At 71.5% G+C, this 21626-nt stretch overlaps 3 protein-coding genes across 3 annotated transcripts; 1 reads left to right on the top strand and 2 right to left on the bottom strand.

Annotated features, from left to right (window-relative positions):
- Nucleotides 1-43: 43 nt before the first annotated feature.
- SMG9 (SMG9 nonsense mediated mRNA decay factor) lies at nucleotides 44-11495 on the bottom strand. The gene is made up of 13 exons (XM_068924237.1): nucleotides 11382-11495; nucleotides 8447-8521; nucleotides 7591-7633; nucleotides 6772-6869; nucleotides 5934-6046; nucleotides 4666-4777; nucleotides 4494-4589; nucleotides 3211-3296; nucleotides 3002-3108; nucleotides 2812-2919; nucleotides 2047-2172; nucleotides 786-930; nucleotides 44-200 (listed from the first exon to the last, which is right to left on the bottom strand). Exons 1-13 carry the CDS (start codon nucleotides 11478-11480, stop codon nucleotides 122-124), a joined length of 1287 nt encoding a protein of 428 aa, XP_068780338.1. The 5' UTR covers nucleotides 11481-11495; the 3' UTR covers nucleotides 44-121.
- Nucleotides 11496-11975: 480 nt separating this feature from the next.
- On the top strand, nucleotides 11976-15302 carry LOC138063999 (aggrecan core protein-like). Its single transcript, XM_068924250.1, has 3 exons — nucleotides 11976-12020; nucleotides 12869-12955; nucleotides 13488-15302. Exons 2-3 carry the CDS (start codon nucleotides 12875-12877, stop codon nucleotides 15285-15287), a joined length of 1881 nt encoding a protein of 626 aa, XP_068780351.1. The 5' UTR covers nucleotides 11976-12020; nucleotides 12869-12874; the 3' UTR covers nucleotides 15288-15302.
- An 844-nt stretch (nucleotides 15303-16146) lies between these two features.
- On the bottom strand, nucleotides 16147-21413 carry KCNN4 (potassium calcium-activated channel subfamily N member 4). The gene is made up of 6 exons (XM_068924293.1): nucleotides 21187-21413; nucleotides 20384-20516; nucleotides 18678-18788; nucleotides 17273-17385; nucleotides 16960-17029; nucleotides 16147-16699 (listed from the first exon to the last, which is right to left on the bottom strand). Exons 1-6 carry the CDS (start codon nucleotides 21411-21413, stop codon nucleotides 16196-16198), a joined length of 1158 nt encoding a protein of 385 aa, XP_068780394.1. The 3' UTR covers nucleotides 16147-16195.
- Between the last annotated feature and the right edge of the window lie 213 nt (nucleotides 21414-21626).

Below are 21626 nucleotides of genomic sequence, written 5' to 3'. Positions count from 1 at the left end.
CCAGGCTGTTCCGGGGGTGGTTTGGGCCAGTCCAGGGCCGGTTTGGGGCGGTTTGGGCTGTTCCAGGCTGTTCCGGGGCCGGTCTGGGCCGGTCTGGGCCGGTTTGGGCCGGTCTGGGCGCTCAGGCCAGCAGCCGGCTGTACTCGGCCAGCGCCGACGACTTCTTCACCCCGTCCCAGATGCGGGCGGCGTAGTGGAACCTGCCCAGTACGCACCAGTATGGCCCAGTGCCCCCCCCAGTACGGCCCAGCGCCTCCCAGCACCCCCCGAGCTGTTCCCAGTAACCCCCCAGTCTGGCCCAGTAACCCCCCAGTCCCTCTCCCGGCTCCGTCCCAGCCTCCCCAGTACATCCCAGTCCGCTTCTGTTCTCCTCCCAGTGCCCCCAGCCCTGCCCAGTGCCCCCTAGTCCATCCCAGTCCATCCCAGTCCATCCCAGTCCCTCCCCCAGTCCATCCCAATCCTTCTCCCAGTGCATCCCAGTCCCTCCCAGTGCCTCTCCCAGTCCCACCAGTCCATCCCAGTCCCTCTCATACCCCTTTCTACTCCATCCTACTCCATCCCAGTCTCCCCAGTTTCTCTCCCAGTCCTTCCCAGTCCATCCCAGTCCCTCCTAGTCCCTCCCCCTGTCCTCCCAGTCCCACCAGTCCATCCCAACCCCTCTCCCAGTGCATCCCAGTCCCTCCCAGTTCCTCTCCCAGTCCCCCCAGTCCATCCCAGTCCCTCTCCCTATCCTCCTGGTCCCACCAGTCCAGCGCAACCCCTCTCCCAGTGCCGGGGCCACGCACCAGTTCCTCTCGGTGAGCAGGGTGTGGGAGAGCTGGGCCCGGGCGGCCGCCAGCACCCGCCCGCGCAGCCGGGCCAGGAGGGTCCCGAAGGCGCCGTGGCCCCGGTAGGGGGGCAGCAGCGGGAAGAGCGGCCCCCCGCCGGGGGCTGCCCCCCCGTCAGCCGCGCCCGGACGCCTGGGCCCCTCCCCGGACGCCTGGGCCCCCCTCCCCGGACGCCTGGGCACCTCCCCGGACGCCTGGGCCCCCCTCCCCAGACGCCTGGGCCCCCCTCCCCGGACGCCTGGGCCCCTCCCCGGACGCCTGGGCCCCTCCCCAGACGCCTGGGCCCCCCTCCCCGGACGCCTGGGCCCCTCCCCAGACGCCTGGGCCCCCCTCCCCGGACGCCTGGGCCCCCCTCCCCGGACGCCTGGGCCCCCCTCCCCGGACGCCTGGGCCCCTCCCCGGACGCCTGGGCACCTCCCCAGATGGCTGGGCCCCTCCCCGGATGCCTGGGCCCCTCCCCGGACGCCTGGGTCCCTCCCCGGACGCCTGGGCCCTGCATGTGCCCACCCACCCGGACGCCTGGGCCCCCCTCCCCGGACGCCTGGGCCCCTCCCCGGACGCCTGGGCCCCTCCCTGGACGCCTGGGCCCCTCCCCGGATGCCTGGGCCCCTCCCCGGACGCCTGGGTCCCTCCCCGGACGCCTGGGCCCTGCATGTGCCCACCCACCCGGACGCCTGGGCCCCCCTCCCCGGACGCCTGGGCCCCTCCCCGGACGCCGGGGCACCTCCCCAGACGCCTGGGCCCCTCTCCCCGGACGCCTGGGCCCCTCCCCGGACGCCTGGGTCCCTCCCCGGACGCCTGGGCCCTGCATGTGCCCACCCACCCGGACGCCTGGGCCCCTCTCCCCGGACGCCTGGGCCCTGCATGTGCCCACCCACCCGGACAACTGGGCCCCCCTCCCCGGACGCCTGGGCCCCTCCCCAGATGCCTGGGCCCCCCTCCCCGGACACCTGGGCCCCTCCCCGGACGCCTGGGCCCCTCTCCCCAGACGCCTGGGCCCCTCCCGGACGCCTGGGCCCCTCCCCAGACGCCTGGGTCTCCCCCCGGACACCTGGGCCCCTCCCTGGACACCTGGGTCCCTCCCCGGACACCTGGGCCCCTGCATGTGCCCACCCGCCCGGACACCTGGGCCCCTCCCGGACACCTGGGTCCTTCCCATGCCCATCCTTGAGCAGCCGGACGCCTGGGCCCACCCCGCCCGGACGCCGGGGCCCCTCACCAGCGCGGGGGGGGGCGTCCTCGCCCTCAGCCTCCATGAGCGGCAGCAGGAAGAGGTTCACTTCGGCCTCCAGGAAGTCGTCGGGGAGCCCCGGGAAGAGGCCGCAGTCCAGCATGGAGAGAGCCCCTGCGCGGGCCCAGGCGTCCGGCGGGGCCCAGGTGTCCGGGGACCGGGGCCAGGGGGCAGGGAAACCGGGGGACCCAGGTGGGGCCCAGGCGTCCGGCGGAGGGGCCCAGGCGTCCGGGGAAACCACCCACAGGGGCCCAGGCATCCGGGAAGGGGGCCCAGGAGTCCCGGGGAGGGGCCCAGGTGTCCAGGGAAAGGGCCCAGGTGTCCGGGGAAACCACCCACAGGGGCCCAGGCATCCAGGGAGGGGCCCAGGCATCCGGTGGAGGGGCCCAGGCGTCCGGGGAAACCACCCACAGGGGCCCAGGCGTCCAGGGAAGGGCCCAGGCATCCGGTGGAGGGGCCCAGGCGTCCGGGGAAACCACCCACAGGGGCCCAGGAGTCCAGGGAGGGACCCAGGCATCCGGGAAGGGACCCAGGCATCCGGGAAGGGGGCCCAGGCGTCCCGTGGAGGGACCCAGGCGTCCGGGAAGGGACCCAGGCGTCCGGGGGAGGGGCCCAGGCGTCCGGGGAAACCACCCACAGGGACCCAGATGCCCAGGGGAGGGGCCCAGGCGTCCGGGAGACGGGCCCAGGTGTCCGGGGGAGGGACCCAGGCATCCAGGAGAGGGGCCCAGGCGTCCGGGGGCGGCTCCCTACCCTTGTACTTGAGGTGCGAGTGGGCCATGAGACGGTCGAGCACCAGGTGCATCTGCCGCAGGCGCCGGGGGCAGAAGGCTTCGGCCCGGGCCTTGTTCTGCAGGAAAACTGCCGCCGGGGTTGGGGGGGGGGTCAGGGGGGTCGCCGCGGGGTGGGGGGGGCCGTGGGGTGGCCGTGGGGCCGGGCTCACCCAGGTGGGGGTAGTACTCGGCGGCCTCGTCGGGGCCGGCGGCGCCGCTGGGCTCGTGGCTGGGGGAGGGCGTCGAGGGCTTCACCATCTCGGCCGTCTGCAGGAACCTGGGCGGAGGGGGAGCAACGGCCGCGGCAACAACGTCACCGACCGACCGGCCGGCCGGCGGACGGGAGGAGACGACCGCCGGACCCGGCGCGGGGCGGCACCTGTAGAGGCTGAGGTCGGTGAACCAGTCCTGCACCACCAGCACCACGTGGCAGACGGTGAAGAGGAAGGCGGCGATCTGCAGCGACTGTAGGTGGGTTTTTGGGGGGGGGAATGGGGGTCAGGACGCCCACGCGTGTGGGGCCGGGGCCGCCTGCATCCCCACGTAGCTGTGGGGCAGGCTGGCTCCCCAAACTGCTGTTATCTTGCTATTACCATGTTATTACCACGTTATTAACATGTTATTAACACTTATTACACTGCTATTGCCCTGCTATTATGATGCTATTACAATGTAATTAACACTTATTACCCTGTCGTTAATATGCTATTACACTGTTATTAGCCTGCTAGTAACATGCAATTACCACATTACTAACGTGCCATTACAACGTTATTAGCACGTTGTCACCATGCCATTACAACTGCTTCGTTAGTCTTACCCAGGCCACCTAAACTGTGCCACGCTGCTCTTAATTACGATATAATTACCATGTTATTACACTGCTCTTGCCATGTAATTACCAGGTCATCACCTCACTGTTGCCACGTAATTGCTGTGTTATTGCTCCTCTATTACCACATAAGTACTGTTATGAGCACTCATTACCATGTTATTACAATGTAACTACAATGTAATTAGCATGTAGTTACTGCTATTATGCTCTATTACAATGCAATTACACTATAATCAGCATGTAGTTACTGTCATTACACTCTATTGCAATGTAATTACTATGTAATTACTGCTATTGCTACTCTATTACCATGTTATTACAATGTAATAACTGCTATTACCATTCTATTACAATGTAATTACCATGTAATTGCTATCTAATTACTATTATTTTCCTGCTAATACCATGTAATTACCATGTAGCTACTGTTATTACACTCTATTACCGTGTAGTTACAATGTAATTACTTGTATGGCCACTCTGTGTATTTACCATGTACTTACTCTGTTATTACCGCTCTATTACATGTAATTATCATGTAGCTACTATTACCATGTAATTACCATATTGGCATTACTATATGATTACCATGTTATTACTACTCTATTACCATGTAATTACCATGCAGTTACCGTGTTGCTATTAGGCTATTACAATGTAATTAACATGCAATTACACTGTTATTACCGCTCTATTACAATGTAATTACACTGCCACTAGCCTGTTGTTACCTGGCTATTACAATGTAATTACCACGCAATTACCGTGCTGTTACCACCCTATTCCCACGCAATTACTGCGCCACCACCGCGGCGCCGCTGCCCCACCTGCATCTCGACGTAGGTGTGGGGCAGGCTGTACTCGGGCGGCAGCTTGCGGTCGTTGTTGATGAGGTGGTCGAGGACGGAGGGGCTGAGGATGGGCTGTTGACGAGGCAGGTTAACGAGCGGTGCGGGGGGGACGCTAACGAAGGGAGGGGGCTAACGAAGGCGGGCTAACCTGGGTGTCGAGGAAGACCACCCGCTCCTGGGTGATGAAGAAGTCGATGCCGCAGGTCTGGTTGCCGCCGCGCTCCTTCATCTCGGCGCTCTGGGGCCGGAAGACGAAGGCCCTGCGGGGGGGCGGGACCCACGGTGACCCCCGGCTGCCCCGTAGTGACCACCCAGCCCCCCAACTGCCCCATAGAGACCCTCCAACTGCCCCATAGGGACCACCCAGACCCTCAGTTGCCCCATAGGGATCTCCAGTTCCCCCATAGGGACCACCCAGACCCCCGGCTGCCCCATAGAGACCTTCCAACTGCCCCATAGGGACCACCCAGACCCTCAGTTGCCCCATAGGGACCTTCTAGACCACCAAGTGCCCCATAGGGACCCCCAACTGCCCCATAGCGACCACCCAGACCCCCAACTACCCCATAGAGACCCCCCAACTGCCCCATAGTGACCACCTAGACCCCCAACTGCCCCATAGAGACCTTCCAACTGCCCCATAGTGACCACCCAGACCCCCAACTGCCCCATAGAGACCCTCCAACTGCCCCATAGGGACCACCCAGACTCCCAGCTACCCCATAGGGACCTTCTAGACTCCCAAGTGCCCCATAGGACCCCCAACTGCCCCATAGCGACCACCCAGACCCCCAACTGCCCCATAGAGACCCCCCAGCTGCCCCGTAGGGACCCATCAGACCCCCAGCTGCCCCATAGAGACCTTCCAACTGCCCCATAGGGACCACCCAGACCTCCAGCTGCCCCATAGGGACCACCTAGACCCTCCAACTGCCCCATAGGGCCCACTCAGACCCCCAGCTGCCCCATAGAGAACCCCTACTGCCTCATAGGGACCACCCAGACCTCCAGCTGCCCCATAGAGACCACCTAGACTCTCCAACTGCCCCATAGGGACCACTCAGACCCCCAACTGGCCCATAGAGACCCCCAACTGCCCCATAGGGACCACCCAGACCCCCAGTTGCCACATAGGGACCACCTAGACCCTCCAACTGCCCCATAGGGACCACCCAGACCCCCAGTTGCCCGATAGGGACCATAAAGACCCCCAACTACCCCATAGGGACCCCCCCAGCTGCCCCATAGGGACCCACCAGACCCTCAACTGCCCCATAGGGACCCCCCAGCTGCCCCACAGCCCCCCTATAGCCACTAAGCCCCCCATCTCCCCGCATGCCCCGCGCCCCCCGCGCCCCCCGTGCCCCCCAGCGCCCCCCCGCACCCCCCGTGCCCCCCGCGCCCCCCGCGCCCCACCGCTGGTCCTCCTCGGGCTGGTTGGCCGCCAGCAGCGACATGAGCGTGGACTTGCCGGTGCCCTGGAGCCCCAGGACGCCCACGACCAGCACGTCCGTCTGGTCCAGCAGGTACTGCGGGGGGGGCCCAGGCGTCCGGGGGGGGCCCAGGTGTCCGGGGGGGGGCCCAGGCGTCCCTCCCACCTCCCCTGTGGACCCCAGCGTCCGGGGGGGGCCCAGGCGTCCGGGGAGGGGCCCAGGCGTCCCTCCAACCTCCCCTGTGGACCCCGGCGTCCGGGGGGGGGCCCAGGCGTCCGGGGGGGGCCCAGGTGTCCGGGAGGGACCCAGGTGTCCGGGAGGGGCCCAGGAGTCTGGGAGGGGCCCAGGCGTCCGGGACGGGCCCCGGCGTCCGGGAGGGGCCCAAGTGTCCGGGAGGGGCCCAGGCGTCCGGGAGGGACCCAGGTGTCCAGGAGGGACCCAGGTGTCCGGGGAGGGGCCCAGGCGTCCGGGAGGGACCCAGGTGTCCGGGGAGGGACCCAGGCGTCCGGGAGGGACCCAGGCGTCCGGGAGGGGGCCCAGGTGTCCGGGAGGGGCCCAGGCGTCCGGGAGGGACCCAGGTGTCCAGGAGGGACCCAGGCGTCCGGGAGGGACCCAGGTGTCCGGGAGGGGCCCAGGCGTCCGGGAGGGACCCAGGTGTCCGGGAAGGGGCCCGGGCGTCCGGGAGGGACCCAGGTGTCCGGGAGGGACCCAGGCGTCCGGGAGGGACCCAGGTGTCCGGGAGGGGCCCAGGTGTCCGGGAGGGGCCCCGGCGTCCGGGAGGGGCCCAGGTGTCCGGGAGGGGCCCCGGCATCCGGGCGCACCTCGATGGCGCTGTCGCACCAGTTCATCTGCTCGTCCACCAGTTTGATGCTGGTTTTCATCTTCTCGGGCGCCGCCAGCCGGGCCTGGCCGGCCACCGCTGCCGGGGGCGTGAGGGGGCCCAGGCGTCCGGCTCCGCCCCCGAGCCCCGCCCCCACCTTGCGAGCTCCACCCCAACGGCCCCGCCCCCTGCCTTCAGCCCCACCCCCTATCCCTATGGCCCCTCCCACAGCCCCAAAGCCCCGCCCCCAGCCCTATAGCCCCTCCCACATCCCCAAAGTCCCGCCCCCAGCCCCATAGCCCCTCCCACATCCCAAAAGTCCCGCCCCCAGCCCCATAGCCCCCTCCCACATCCCCAAAGCCCCGCCCCCAGCCCTATAGCCCCTCCCAGATTCCCAAAGCCCCGCCCCAGCCCCATAGCCCCTCCCACATCTCCAAAGTCCCGCCCCCAGCCCCATAGCCCCCTCCCACATCCCCAAAGCCCCGCCCCCAGCCCTATAGCCCCGCCCCTCATTCCAAGGCTCCACCCCACAGCTCCTCCCCTTGCCTTTAGCCCCGCCCCCAGCCCCATAGCCCCGCCCCCAGCCCCAAAACTCCACCCTAGCCCCATGGCTCCTCCCCCCAGCCCCATAGCCCCGCCCCATCCCCGAGGCCCCTCCCCCTACCTCCATAGTCCCTCCCCCAGCCCCATAGTCCCTCCCCCAGCCCTCCAGCCCCTCCCCCAGCCCCATGGCCCCGCCCCCACCTCCAAGCCCCGCCCCCATAGCCCCGCCCCCCTGCTCCCGCAAGCCCCGCCCCCGGCCCGAGGGCCGGCCACTCACGGTCGAGGGGGCCGGGGGGGGCGGGGAGCCCCCGGTTGTGGAGCTGGTAGACGGGCTGGGTGGGGCGGGGCTCCGCCCGGGGCGGGGCCAGCGCCGGCCCCTCCCCCCCGGCCCCGCCCCTCCCCTCCTCCCGGGCCTTCATCAGCACGATGGGCGGGGCCGGGCCCGCCGCGGGAGGGGGCGGGGCCAGCGCCGGCCCCGCCCCCGGCCCCGCCCCCGCCTTGGCCTGCCGCAGCCCGTCAGGGACCCAGGCGTCCGGGAACCCCCCCCCCCGCGAGGGGCCCAGGCGTCCGGGAACCACCCCCCCCGTGAGGGGCCCAGGCGTCCGGGAACAACCCCCCCGCGAGGGTCCCAGGCGTCCGGGAACCCCCCCCGGCGAGGGGCCCAGGCGTCCGGGAACCCCCCCCTACACCGAGGGCCCAGGCGTCCGGCTCCCCCCCCCCAAAAGGGGCCCAGGCGTCCGGGAACCCCCCTCATGAGGGGCCCAGGCGTCCGGGAACCACGAGGGGCCCAGGCGTCCGGGAATCCCCCCCGCGAGGGGCCCAGGCGTCCGGGAAACACCCCCCCCCGCGAGGGGCCCAGGCGTCCGGGAACCCCCCCCCTACACCGAGGGCCCAGGCGTCCGGCTCCCCCCCCCCCAAAAGGGGCCCAGGCGTCCGGGAACCACCCCCCCCGGCGAGGGGCCCAGGCGTCCGGGAACCACGAGGGGCCCAGGCGTCCGGGCTCCCCCCCCCAAAGGGGCCCAGGCGTCCGGGTCCCCCCCCCCAAGGGGCCCAGGCGTCCGGCTCCCCCCCCCCCAAAGGGGCCCAGGCGTCCGGCCCCCCCCCCCCAAAGGGGCCCAGGCGTCCGGGCTCACCCGCTCCCCCGGCGGCTTGGCCAGGATGATTGGCGTCTTCTGCATGACTCCGCCCCCCGGCTCCTCCCCCGCCTCCTGGCCCCGGGGGGGAGGGCGGGGTCAGCACCTGGCTCCGCCCCCTCTCCCACCCACCCCGGCCCCACCCCCTCCCCCAGCTCATGGCCCCGCCCCCGAGCATCCTGCCCCTCTAGCCCCGCCCACACCCATGTCCCACCCCTCTAGCCCCACCCACACCCTCTTGCCCCGCCCACACACATGGCTCCGCCCCTCTAGTCCCGCCCACACCCATAGCCCCGCCCCTCCAGCCCCACCCCAACCATCCTACCCCTTAGCCCCGCCCACATCTGTGACCCCGCCCCCTATAGCCCCGCCCACACCCGTAGCCCCGCCCCTCCAGCCCCACCCCAACCATCCTACCCCTTAGCCCCGCCCACATCTGTGACCCCGCCCCCTATAGCCCCGCCCACACCCGTAGCCCCGCCCCTCCAGCCCCACCCCAACCATCCTACCCCTTTGCCCCACCCACATCTGTGACCCCGCCCCCTATAGCCCCACCCCTCTAACCCCACCCACCCCTCCTGCCCCATAGCCCCGCCCACATCCGTGACCCCACCCCTCCAGCCCCACCCCCACCCCACTACCCCTTAGCCCCGCCCACACCCGTGGCCCCGCCCCCCCCACTCCAGCAGCCCCGCCCACCCGGCGCTCGCGGTCCCAGGGGGCGGGGTCGCGGGGCGGGGCCGGCGGCGGCGGCGGGGGCGGGGCCGGCGGCAGGGGCGGGGCTCCGGCGGCGGGGGCGGGGCCGGGGGGCGGAGCCGGGGGCGGGTCCTTGTCCCGGGGCCACCGGCGCCGCCCCCCCGGGCCCGGCTGGCTCTGCCCCGGCTGCGACATGGCGGCACCGACCTATAGGGGACGTATAGGGGCCCGGCGTGACCTATAGGGGGCGGGGCCCCAGGGGACGTATAGGGGCCCGGCGCGACCTATAGGGGGCGGGGCCCCAGGGGACATATGCAAACCTATAGGGGATGTATAGGGGCACAGAGCGAGCTGCAGGAGCAGGGCGAGGGCTATAGGGAGCAGCTACAGGCATACGGCAAGCTATAGGGGACGCGCGCGAAGCTATAGGGCATATATAGAAACCCATTGCGGGGCCTGCACAGGCATAGGGCAGCCTATAGTGCACGTATAGGGGCACAGAGCGCCCTATAGGGGGTGGGGATGGGCCCGTAGGGGAGACTCGGAGACATACGGCCACCTATAGGACGTGAATACGGGCTCATAGGGGATGCCCAGGCGTACGGTGAGCTATAGGGGACCGATAGGGGGCAGGTAGGGGGCTATAGGGGGCGCGCGCAGGCACGGAGCGAGCTATAGGGCGCAGATACGCGGCTACGGGGGACACACAGGGACACGGAGCGGCATACATGCAGCGTATGTGGGTCTATAGGGGGCGTATAGGGGCCTCCAGGGGACTCGCGCAGGCAAGGAACGACACCTGGGGAAGTACAGAGCCCTATAGGGGACGTACGTGGGCACAGAGTGCCCTATAGAGCACAGACGTGGGTCTCGGGGGAGCACACACAGACACAGAGCGGTCTATAGGCGACATACGGGCCCTATAGGTATATACGGGGGCGTAGGGCCGACCTACGCAGTGACACAAGTGAAGCTATAGGACTCCTACGCAGCCTTATACCCCGCTACAGGTGACATATAAGCACATACAGAGATGTATAGACCCTTCCTATATATATTTATAAATCATAAGGCATTATATAGGGCCCTGCGGAGCTATACGGGGCCGTAACAGGCTCCGGGAGGCCGCACGAGGGGGCTATAGGGGCCGCAGAAAGGGGTTATAGGGGTCGGGGGGGTCCTTAGGGGCCACGGCGGGGGGCTATAGGGGCTGGGGGGGCTATAGGGGACAAAGGGGGGGGCTGTAGACGCCACATAAAGGGGCTATAGGGGCCCTGGGGGGCTATAAAGGCCACAGGGGTGCTATAGGGGCACCAGGAAGGGGCTATAGGGGCCACAGGGGGCTATAGGGGCACCAGGAAGGGGCTATAGGGGCCACATAAAGGGGCTATAGGGCCTAGGGGGCCTATAAGGGCCATGGGGGGGCTATAGGGGGCATGGGAAGACTATAGGGGCCACGTAACACGGCTATAGGGGCCACGGGGGGCTATAGGGGCCACAGGAAGGGGCTATAGGGGCACCAGGAAGGGGCTATAATGGCCTGGGGGGGCTATAGGGGACAAGAGGGGAGCTATAGGGGACACATAAAGCGGCTACAGGGCCTAGGGGACGTATAAGCGCCACAGGGGGGGTTATAGGGGACATGGGGGGGCTATAAGGGGCATGGGGAAGCTATAGGGGACATGGGAAGACTATAGGGACCAGGTAATGGGACTATAGGGGCCACGGGGGAGCTATAGGGGACAAGAGGGGGCTACAAGGGCACCAGGAAGGGGCTATAGGGGCACAAAAGGGCCTATAGGGGCCCGGGGGGGGCTATAAGGGACAAGGGAGGGCTATAGGGGCCGCATAAAGGGGCTATAGGGGGCATGGGGGGCCTATAGGGGCCCGGGGGGGCTATAGCGGACAAGAGGGAAGCTATAGGGGACAGAAGGGAGCTATAGGGGACAAGAGGGGGCCATAGGGGCACCAGGAAGGGGCTATAGGGGCACGAGAGGGGCTATAGGGGACATGGGGGGCCTATAGGGGCCCGGGGGGGGCTATAGCGGACAAGAGGGGAGCTATAGGGGACAGAAGGGAGCTATAGGGGACAAGAGGGGGCCATAGGGGCACCAGGAAGGGGCTATAGGGGCACGAGAGGGGCTATAGGGGACATGGGGGGCCTATAGGGGCCCGGGGGGGGGGCTATAGGGCCGGGGGGTTACGGGGGCCGCGGAGGGACACGCGGCGGCGGCGGCACCTGCGGCGGCAGCGGAGGGATCCGGGCGGCGGCGGCGGCGGCGCGGGTTGGACCTCGGCGGCCGCCGTCGGGCTGGGAAGGGGAGGGGTGAGCGCGCATGCGCGGAGGAGGGGGGGACGGGCGCGGAGGGCGGCGCATGCGCCGGGAGGGGTGGGGGGGTCTTAAAGGGGCAACGTCCCTTCTCACCACCTCCCCCCCCTCCCGGGAGGGGCAGCGGCGGCGGCGAGCGGGTAGCGCGGGGGGGGGGGGGGCCGGACGCCTGGGTCCCTTCTGGGGGGGGGGAGGGGGGAACCCTTCTCCCCCCCCCCCAACCCCGGACGCCTGGGTCCCCGCCCGCCCCTTTTTGCCCGATCCGGCGTCTCCGCCCCCAAAAAACGGCCCGGCGGGGCGGGGCCCGGACGCCTGGGCCCTTCTGAGGGGGGAGAGGTCTCGGACGCCTGGGCCCCAAGTGGGGGAGAGAGAGAGGGAGGGGGGGCGTACCCGGACGCCTGGGCCCGGAGTGGGGGGGCTCTCGGACGCCTGGGCCCCTCGTGGGGTGGGTACCCGGACGCCTGGGCCCCTCGGTGGGAGAGGGAGGGGGGATCCCGGACGCCTGGGCCCCTCGTGGAGGGGCTCTCGGACGCCTGGGCCCCTCGTGGGGTGGGTACCCGGACGCCTGGGCCCCTCAGTAGGAGAGGGAGGGGGGTACTCGGACGCCTGGGCCCTTTGGGGGGTACCCGGACGCCTGGGCCCCTCAGTGGGAGAGGGAGGGGGGTTCCTGGACGCCTGGGCCCCTCGTGGGGTGGGTACCCGGACGCCTGGGCCCCTCGGTGGGAGAGGGAGGGGGGTTCCCGGACGCCTGGGCCCCTCGTGGAGGGGCTCTCGGACGCCTGGGCCCCTCCTGGGGTGGGTACCCGGACGCCTGGGCCCCTCGGTGGGAGAGGGAGGGGGGATCCCGGACGCCTGGGCCCCTCGGTGGGCAGCAGGGCCCGGACGCCTGGGCCCCTCGGTGGGAGAGGGAGGGGGGATCCCGGACGCCTGGGCCCCTCGGGGGGGAGGGAACCCGGACACCTGGGTCCATCGTGGGGGGGTTCCCGGACGCCTGGGCCCCTCGGTGGGCAGCAGGGCCCGGACACCTGGGCCCTTTGGGGTGGGGAACCGGACGCCTGGGTCCCTCGTGGGGCGGGGGGGGGGGTACTCGGACGCCTGGGCCCTTTTGGGGGAGAGATCCCAGACACCTGGGCCCTTTGCCGGGGGGGTCCCGGACGCCTGGGCCCCTCGTGGGGAGGGGGTACCCGGACGCCTGGGCCCCTCGTGGGGGGGTTCCCGGATGCCTGGGCTCCTCGTTGGGGGGGGGCACCCGGACACCTGGGCCCCTTGTGGGGGGGTTCCCGGATGCCTGGGCCTTTTGCGGGAGGGGGGATCTCGGATGCCTGGGCCCCTCGTGGGGGGGGGGGACCCGGACGCCTGGGCCCCCCGCTGACCCCCCCCCGCACCCCCCCCCACAGGCCGCCATGGAGCTGGGCGCCGCCATGGAGCTGGGGGCCGAGATCGAGGTGCTGGAAGGGGCCCCCGAGGGGCTGCCCGTCACCCTGGTACGGCTGGGGGGGGGCCGGGGGGGTCCCTGGGGGTATGGGGGGGGTTGGGGGGGGTCGGGGGTCCCTTGAGGGGCACCCTGGAGGGGTTGGGGGGATCCCTGGGGGGGTCAGGGGGGGTCCCAGAGGGTGAAGGGGGGCTCAGGGGTCCCTGGGAGGCTCCCAGGGGGTCTGGGGGGGTCCCAGGTGGATGAAGGGGGCTCTGGGGGGGGCTTGGGGGTCCCTAGGGGGGTCCTGGGGGGTCCGGGGGGTCCCTGGGGGGGTCCTAGGGGCCAGGGGGTCCCTGGGGGGGCCTGGGAGCTCCTTGGGGGGGGTCAAAGGGGGCTCGGGGGTCCCCGGGGGGCTCCCAGGGGGTCTGGGGGGTCCCTGAGGGGGGCCTGGGAGCTCCTTGGGGGGGTCTTGGGGGGGTCGAAGGGGGCAGGGGGTCCCCGGGGGGCTCCCAGGGGGTCCCTAGGGGTCTCAATGGGGTCTCGGGGGGGGTATTTTTTGGGGGGGGGGGGCTCAACACCAACGTCCCCCCCCCCCGGGGCAGGAGAACGCCCAGAACTGCCTCTGCCTCGAGGGGCTGCCGGAGTCGAGCAGCGACGAGGAGGGGGAGCCCCGGGCCCGGCCCCCCCCCAGCCCGCCGCCGGCCCCCCCCCGGCCGCCCCCCCCGGCCCCCCCCCGGCCCCGCTGCCCCCTCTGCGGCAAACGCTTCGCCCGGGCCGCCCGCCTGGCCCGCCACGCCGCCTGGCACGCTCGCCGGCCCCGCGGCCCCCCGGAAGCTTCCGGAGAGACGGCGGACGTTTCCGGAAGGCCCCCCGGCTACCCCACGTCGGGCGCCATGGAAGTTTCCGGCTACCCCACGTCGGGCGCCATGGAAGTTTCCAGCTACCCTACATCGGGCTCTGCGGAAGTTTCCAGCTACCCACCATTGGGCGCCGCCGTGGAAGTTTCTAGCTACCCACCGTCGGGCACTGTGGAAGTTTCCAGCTACCCATCCGGCACTGTGGAAGTTTCTGGCTACCCGCTATCAGGCAGCGTGGAAGTTTCCGGCTACCTGTCGTCCACCACCGCGGAAGTTTCCAGCTACCCAGCACTGGGTGCCGCTGTGGAAGTTTCCAGCTACCCATCGGGCTCTGCGGAAGTTTCCAGCTACCCACCATCAGACACTGTGGAAGTTTCCAGCTACTCGCCATCGGGCGCTATGGCAGTTTCTAGCTACCCGCCATCGGGCTCTGTGGAAGTTTCCAGCTACCCGGTATCAGACACTGTGGAAGTTTCCAGCTACCCACCGTCAGGCTCTGTGGGAGTTTCCAGCTACCCGCCATCGGGCACTATGGAAGTTTCCAGCTACCCGCCATTGGGCTCTGTGGAAGTTTCCAGCTACCCATCAGGTTCCGTGGAAGTTTCCAGCTACCCCCTATCAGGATCCACAGAAGTTTCCAGCTACCCATTGGGTTCCACGGAAGTTTCTGGCTACCCGCCATCGGGCTCTGCGGAAGTTTCCAGCTACCCATCGGGCTCTGCGGAAGTTTCCGGCTACCCGCCATCGGGCTCTGCGGAAGTTTCCGGCTACCCATCGGGCTCTGCGGAAGTTTCCGGCTACCCATCGGGCTCCATGGAAGTTTCCGGCTACCCATCGGGCTCCATGGAAGTTTCCGGCTACCCCCTATCAGGCTCTGCGGAAGTTTCCAGCTACCCATCAGGCTCTGCAGAAGTTTCCAGCTACCCATCGGGCTCTGTGGAAGTTTCCAGCTACCCATCGGGCTCCGCAGAAGTTTCCAGCTACCCATCAGGCGCCACCGTGGAAGTTTCCAGCTACCCATCAGGCTCCGCGGAAGTTTCTGGCTACCCACCATCGGGCTCTGCGGAAGTTTCCAGTTACCCATCGGGCTCTGCGGAAGTTTCCAGCTACCCATCGGGCTCTGCGGAAGTTTCCAGCTACCCATCGGGCTCCGCGGAAGTTTCCAGTTACCCATCGGGCTCTGCGGAAGTTTCCGGCTCCCCGCCATCGGGCGCCGCCGCGGAAGTTTCCGGCTACGCCTCCGCCCTCGCCGCCGGCGGCCCCCCGCTCCCGCCCCAACCCCGCGGCTGCTCCCGGGCGGCGGAAGTTTCCGGCGACCCGGCGCCGCCCCCGGCGGACGTTTCCGGTTACCCGGCGGCGGAAGTTTCCGGCGGCTCGGGGGGGCCCGGGCCGCCGGTGCTGCTGCGGGTGGTGGCGCTGGCCGAGCACGTGCTGGAGCTGGAGCTGGCGCCGGGGGGGGCCGGGGGGGGGCCGGGGGGCCCCTACCTGCTGCTGGAGCTGGCGCCCGGCCCCCCCCCGGCCTCCGCCCGGCGCCCCCCGCATTAAAGGCACCGCTGTAACGAGCCGCCGCCTCGTTAGCGACGTGGGGGGGGGGGGAGAAGAGACCGGGAAGATGGCGGAAACGGGTGTTTAATGGCCGCGCGGTGGCGGCGGCGGGGGGGGGGGGGAAACGGCTCGGAGAGGCGGTTTCTCCCCCCAAACAGGTCCCGAATCCCCCCGGATTCGCCCCAAATAGCGTCCGGAGAGGGTGCGGCGCCGCTCGGCTGCCCCGAATCCCCCCCAAACTGCCCCGAATCCCCCCGGATTTGCCCCAAATAGCGTCCGGAGAGGGTGCGGCGCCGCTCAGCTGCCCCGAATCCCCCCCAAACTGCCCCGAATCCCCCCCAAACTGCCCCGAATCCCCCCGGATTCGCCCCAAATAGCGTCCGGAGATGGCATGGAGCCGCTCGGCTGCCCCGAATCCCCCCCAAACTGCCTCAAATCCCCCCCAAACTGCCCCGAATCCCCCCGGATTCGCCCCAAATAGCGTCCGGAGAGGGTGCGGCGCCGCTCGGCTGCCCCGAATCCCCCCCAAACTGCCCCGAATCCCCCCGGATTCGCCCCAAATAGCGTCCGGAGATGGCATGGAGCCGCTCGGCTGCCCCGAATCCCCCCCAAACTGCCTCAAATCCCCCCCAAACTGCCCCGAATCCCCCCGGATTCACCCCAAATAGCGTCTGGAGACGGCATGGAGCCACTTGGCTGCCCCGAATCCCCCCCAAACTGCCCCGAATCCCCCCCAAACTGCCCCAAACGCCCCCCGAGCCCCCCCCAGACGCCCCTGAACTGCCCCGAACGTTTCTTGCGCCCCCCCCAAAATCCCCCCTCGAGGGTCCCAAATACCCCCCGGCCCCCCCCCCAAAACGCTGCCCCAACCGCAGGGCAGCAGCTATTAGGAGCGTTACGGCAGCCCCCTAAACAGGCCCTGGCGGGTGACACAGGGTATTACGGTAACGGGGGGCAGCGCCCCCGGCCCCCCCCTCCCGGGGGGCCCAGGCGTCCGGGCTGGGCGGCCAAGGGGCCCAGGCGTCCGAGCGGCCCCCGCTGTCCCCCAGGGACCCAGGCGTCCGAGATTCATCCCCGCCGGGCCCAGGCGTCCGGGCGGTGTCCCCGGTGGGCCCAGGCGTCCGGGGAGCGTCCGTGGGGGGCCCAGGCGTCCGGGCGGTGTCCCCGGTGGGCCCAGGCGTCCGGGGAGCGTCCGTGGGGGGCCCAGGCGTCCGGGCGGTGTCCGCGGTGGGCCCAGGCGTCCGGGGAGCGTCCGTGGGGGGCCCAGGCGTCCGGGCGGTGTCCGTGGGGGGCCCAGGCGTCCGGGGAGCCCCCAGCAGCTCCCGCAGCTGCTCCAGGCTGCGCTCGAGGCGCTCGAGGCGGCTCCGGACGTCGCGCTGCCCCTCGGCCACCTCGGCCACCGCCGCCGCCACCTGCGCGGCCGGGAGGGACCCAGGCGTCCGGGTGAGCGAGCGGGTGGTGGTGGGGGCCCAGGCGTCCGGGCAACCCCCCCCCCCCCCCCCCCAAAACCAACCCAGTACTGCCCCTTCCCAAGGGACCCAGGCGTCCGGGAGGGACCCAGGCGTCTCCTCCGGGCTGCTCCTCCCCGGTGGGGGCCCAGGCGTCCGGGTGAGCGCCCCCCCCCCCCTCCACCGGCCGCCAACCCCGCAGGGGCCCAGGCGTCCGGGCTCACCTTGGAGGGGCTCAGCGTGGCCTCCACCTCCTCCTGGATCTTCCGGTGCCGGATTCGGGCGTCCCGAAACCTGTTGGGGGGGGGGGGGGAAGAGTGCGATGGGCCCAGGCGTCCGGCCGCTCCCTCCACCCGGGGGGGCCCAGGCGTCCGGGCACCTTCCGCCCCCCCCCCCGCCCTCAGTGTCTCAGGTGCCCCCCCCCCCCGGCCCCACCGAGGGGCCCAGGCATCCGGGACTCCCCCCCCACCCCCGAGGGGCCCAGGCGTCCCCCCGCCCCCTCCCCCCGCCGCAGGGGCCCAGGCGTCCGGCACTCACGCCTCCAGCGCCAGCAGCAGCCGCCGCTCCAGCCGCCAGCGCCCGGGTTCGGCCGGCGGCGCCCGGCGAAGCCTCCAGGCGCTTTGCAGCACCGCCGCCGCCCGCGTCCGCACCTGGGGCCCAGGCGTCCGGGCAGTGCCCTCCCCCCCCCCCACACCCCCGCCCCGGACACCGGGGCCCTCCCAAACACCTGCGTCCCTCCCGGACACCTGGGCCCCTCCCGGACACCTGCGTCCCTCCCGGACACCTGGGCCCCTCCCGGACACCTGGGTCCCTCCCCGGACACCTGGGCCCCTCCCGGACACCTGGGCCCCTCCTGGACACCTGGGTCCCTCCCCGGACACCTGGGCCCCTTCCCGGACGCCTGGGCCCCTCCCGGACACCTGCGTCCCTCCCGGACGCCTGGGCCCCTGCCCGACACCTGGGCCCCTCCCGGACACCTGGGTCCCTCCCCGGACACCTGGGCCCCTCCCGGACACCTGGGTCCCTCCCCGGACACCTGGGTCCCCCCGGACACCTGGGCCCCTCCCGGACACCTGGGCCCCTCCCCGGATGCCTGGGCCCCTCCCGGACGCCTGGGTCCCTCCCAGACGCCTGGGCCCTCCCGGACGCCTGGGCCCCTCCCGGACGCCTGGGCCCCTCCCCGGACGCCTGGGTCCCTCCCGGACGCCTGGGCCCCTCCCGGACACCTGGGTCCCTCCCCGGACACCTGGGCCCCTCCCGGACACCTGGGCCCCTCCCCGGACACCTGGGTCCCTCCCGGACGCCTGGGCCCCCCCGGACACCTGGGTCCCCCCGGACGCCTGGGCCCCTCCCGGACGCCTGGGCCCCTCCCCGGACGCCTGGGTCCCTCCCGGACACCTGGGCCCCTCCCGGACACCTGGGCCCCCCCGGACACCTGGGCCCCTCCCGGACACCTGGGTCCCTCCCCGGACACCTGGGCCCCTCCCGGACACCTGGGTCCCTCCCGGACACCTGGGCCCCTCCCGGACGCCTGGGCCCCCCCGGACACCTGGGCCCCTCCCGGACACCTGGGTCCCTCCCGGACGCCTGGGCCCCTCCCGGACACCTGGGTCCCTCCCCGGACGCCTGGGTCCCTCCCGGACACCTGGGCCCCTCCCGGACACCTGGGTCCCTTCCCAGACACCTGGGCCCCTCCCGGACACCTGGGCCCCCCCGGACACCTGGGCCCCTCCCGGACACCTGGGTCCCTCCCGGACGCCTGGGCCCCTCCCGGACACCTGGGTCCCTCCCCGGACACCTGGGTCCCTCCCGGACACCTGGGCCCCTCCTGGACACCTGGGCCCCTCCCGGACGCCTGGGCCCCCCCGGACGCCTGGGCCCCCCCGGACACCTGGGCCCCTCCCGGACGCCTGGGCCCCCCCGGACGCCGGGGCCCCCTCACCTGGCGGGCGCTGCGGGCGCTCTGCAGGACGCCGTAGAGCAGCCGCTCGGCCCGGCTGAAGCGAAGCCTCTCGGCCACCACGGCCACCAGCAGCGCCGTGCAGCACACGCCCTGCGGCCGTGACACACGCGTGACGGGGCGGGACGGGGCCGGACGGCCATGACACACGCGTGTCGAGCCGCGATGAGCCGCGACGGGGCAGGACAGGGCAGGACGGGACGTGACGGGGCAGGACGGCCGTGACACACGCGTGTCGAGCCGTGTCGAGCCGCGACGAGCCGCGCCGGGGTGGGACGGCCGTGACACACGCGTGTGGAGCCGTGTCGAGCCGTGTTGAGCCGCGACGAGCCGCGATGAGCCGCGACGGGGCAGGACGGGGCAGGACGAGCCGCAACGGGGCAGGACGGCCATGACACACGCGTGTCGAGCTGTGTCGAGCCGCGACGAGCCGCGACGGGGCAGGACGGCCATGACACACGCGTGTCGAGCTGTGTCGAGCCGCGACGAGCCGCGACGGGGCAGGACGGCCATGACACACGCGTGTCGAGCCGTGTCGAGCTGCGACGAGCCGCGACAGGGCAGGACGGCCATGACACACGCGTGTGGAGCCGTGACGGGACGCGACGGGGCGGGACGGCCACGACACACGTGTGTCGAGCTGCGATGAGCTGTGACGGGGCAGGACGGGGGCAGGACGGCCATGACACACACGTGTCGAGCCGTGTCCAGCCGTGTCCAGCCGCGACGGGGCAGGACGGCCATGACACATGCGTGTCGAGCCGCGACGAGCTGGGATGGGGTTGGACGGCCATGACACACGCGTGTGGAGCCGTGTCGAGCCGTGTCGAGCCACGACGAGCCGCGACGAGCCGTGTCGAGCCGTGACGGGGCGGGACGGGGCAGGATGGGACGTGACGGGGCAGGACGGCCGTGACACACGCGTGTGGAGCCGTGTCGAGCCGTGACGGGGCAGGACGAGCCGCGATGGGGCGGGACGGCCATGACACACGCGTGTTGAGCCGCGACGAGCCGTGACGGGGCAGGACGAGCCATGACGGGGCAGGATGGCCGTGACACACGCGTGTCGAGCCGCGACGAGCCGCGACGGGGCAGGTCGGCCATGACACACGCGTGTCGAGCCGCGACGAGCCGCGACGGGGCAGGACAAGCCGCGACAGGGCGGGACGGCCATGACACACGCGTGTTGAGCCGTTTCGAGCCATGATGGGGCCAGACAGCCATGACACACGCGTGTCGAGCTGTGTCGAGCCGCGACGGGGCGGGACGGCTGTGACACACGCGTGTCGAGCCGTGTCGAGCCGCGACGAGCCGCGACGGGGTGGGACGGCCGTGACACACGCGTGTGGAGCCGTGTGGAGCCGCGACGAGCCGCGACGGGGCAGGACGGGGCAGGACGAGCCACGCCGGGGCGGGACGGCCATGACACACGCGTGTGGAGCCGCGACGAGCCGCGCCGGGGCAGGACGGGGCGGGACGGGACGTGACGGGGCAGGACGGCCATGACACACGCGTGTCGAGCCGTGTCAAGCCGCAATGAGCCGCGATGGGGCGGGACGGCCATGACACACGCGTGTCGAGCCGCGACGGGGCAGGTCGGCCGTGACACACGCGTGTGGAGCCGTGTGGAGCCGTGTGGCGCCGCGCCGCCCCCCCCCCGCACACGCACACGCGTGCCCGGGGCTGACCAGGGCGCCGGCGGCCAGGCAGACGAGGCGGCCCCCGGCCGTGCGCGGCACCAGGTCGCCGTATCCCACCGTCAGGAAGGTGACGGGCAGCAGCCACAGGGCCCCCCCCAGCGAGCCGGCCCCCCCGGGCGCCCTGCCGCGGCCCCTGGCACCAGTGCTCCCAGTACGGCCCCAGTAGGGCCCCGGGAGCACCCTCCCCCCCCACCACCACCACCCGGGCCGTCCCAGGGCCTCCCAGTGCTCCCAGTGCTCCCCAGTCCCCCCCCAGTCCCCCCAGTCCCCCCCAGTGCTCCCAGTGCTCCCAGTGCTCCCCAGTCCCCCCCAGTGCTCCCAGTCCTCCCCAGTCCCCCCCAGTCCCCCCCAGTCCCCCCCAGTGCTCCCAGTCCTCCCCAGTCCCCCCCAGTCCCCCCCAGTGCTCCCAGTGCTCCCAGTCCCCCCCAGTGCTTCCAGTGCTCCCAGTGCTCCCAGTCCTCCCCAGTCCCCCCAGTCCCCCCAGCCCCCCCAGTCCCCCCAGTCCGCACCAGTCCCCCCAGTCCCCCCCACCCCCCCCACTCCCCCCCAGCCCCCCCAGTCCCCCCAGTCCCCCCCCAGTCCCCCCCAGTCCCCCCAGTCCCCCCAGTCCCCCCCACCCCCCCAGTCCCCCCCCACCCCTCCCAGTCCCCCCAGTCCCCCCAGTCCCCCCCACCCCTCCCCACTCCCCCCACTCCCCCCCAGTCCCCCCAGTCCGCACCACTCCCCCCAGTCCCCCCAGTCCCCCCAGTCCCCCCCACCCCCCCCAGTCCCCCAGTCCCCCCAGTCCGCACCAGTCCCGCTCGCAGGCCCGCAGCGCCCAGGCGCCCAGCGCCCACCCGGCCGCCGTCGCCGCCAGCAGCAGCCCCGCCGGCCGCTGACGTAAGCGCGCCCGCAGCGCCCAGGCTCCGCCCAGCCGCACCCGCCCCACCGCCCCCAGGCTCCGCCCCGCCGCCCCGGCCCCGCCCCCGGCCCCGCCCCCCAGCAGCGCCCGCGGCGCCAGCGCCAGCCGGCTCAGCATGGCCAAGGCCAGAGCCCGGCGCCAGGACCCGGCGGCCGAGGGGGCGGGGCCGGGGGCGGGGCAAGGCGCCGGCGGGAGGGGCCAGGCCGGCGGCGGGTGCAGGGCGCAGAGCGCCAGTTCCAGCGCCGCCGCCGCCGCTCGCCGCGGTCCTAGCGCCGCCCGCCAGTGACGGGCGCCCGCGTCCAGCGCCGACACCTGCCCCCGGCGACAGAG

The sequence above is a fragment of the Struthio camelus genome, chromosome 39 (assembly GCF_040807025.1).
Source record: "Struthio camelus isolate bStrCam1 chromosome 39, bStrCam1.hap1, whole genome shotgun sequence".
In the NCBI taxonomy this organism is placed as follows: Eukaryota; Metazoa; Chordata; class Aves; order Struthioniformes; family Struthionidae; genus Struthio; species Struthio camelus.
The sequence above is the reverse complement of the archived record's forward strand: the minus strand, read 5'-3'. Positions and strand labels throughout refer to the sequence as shown.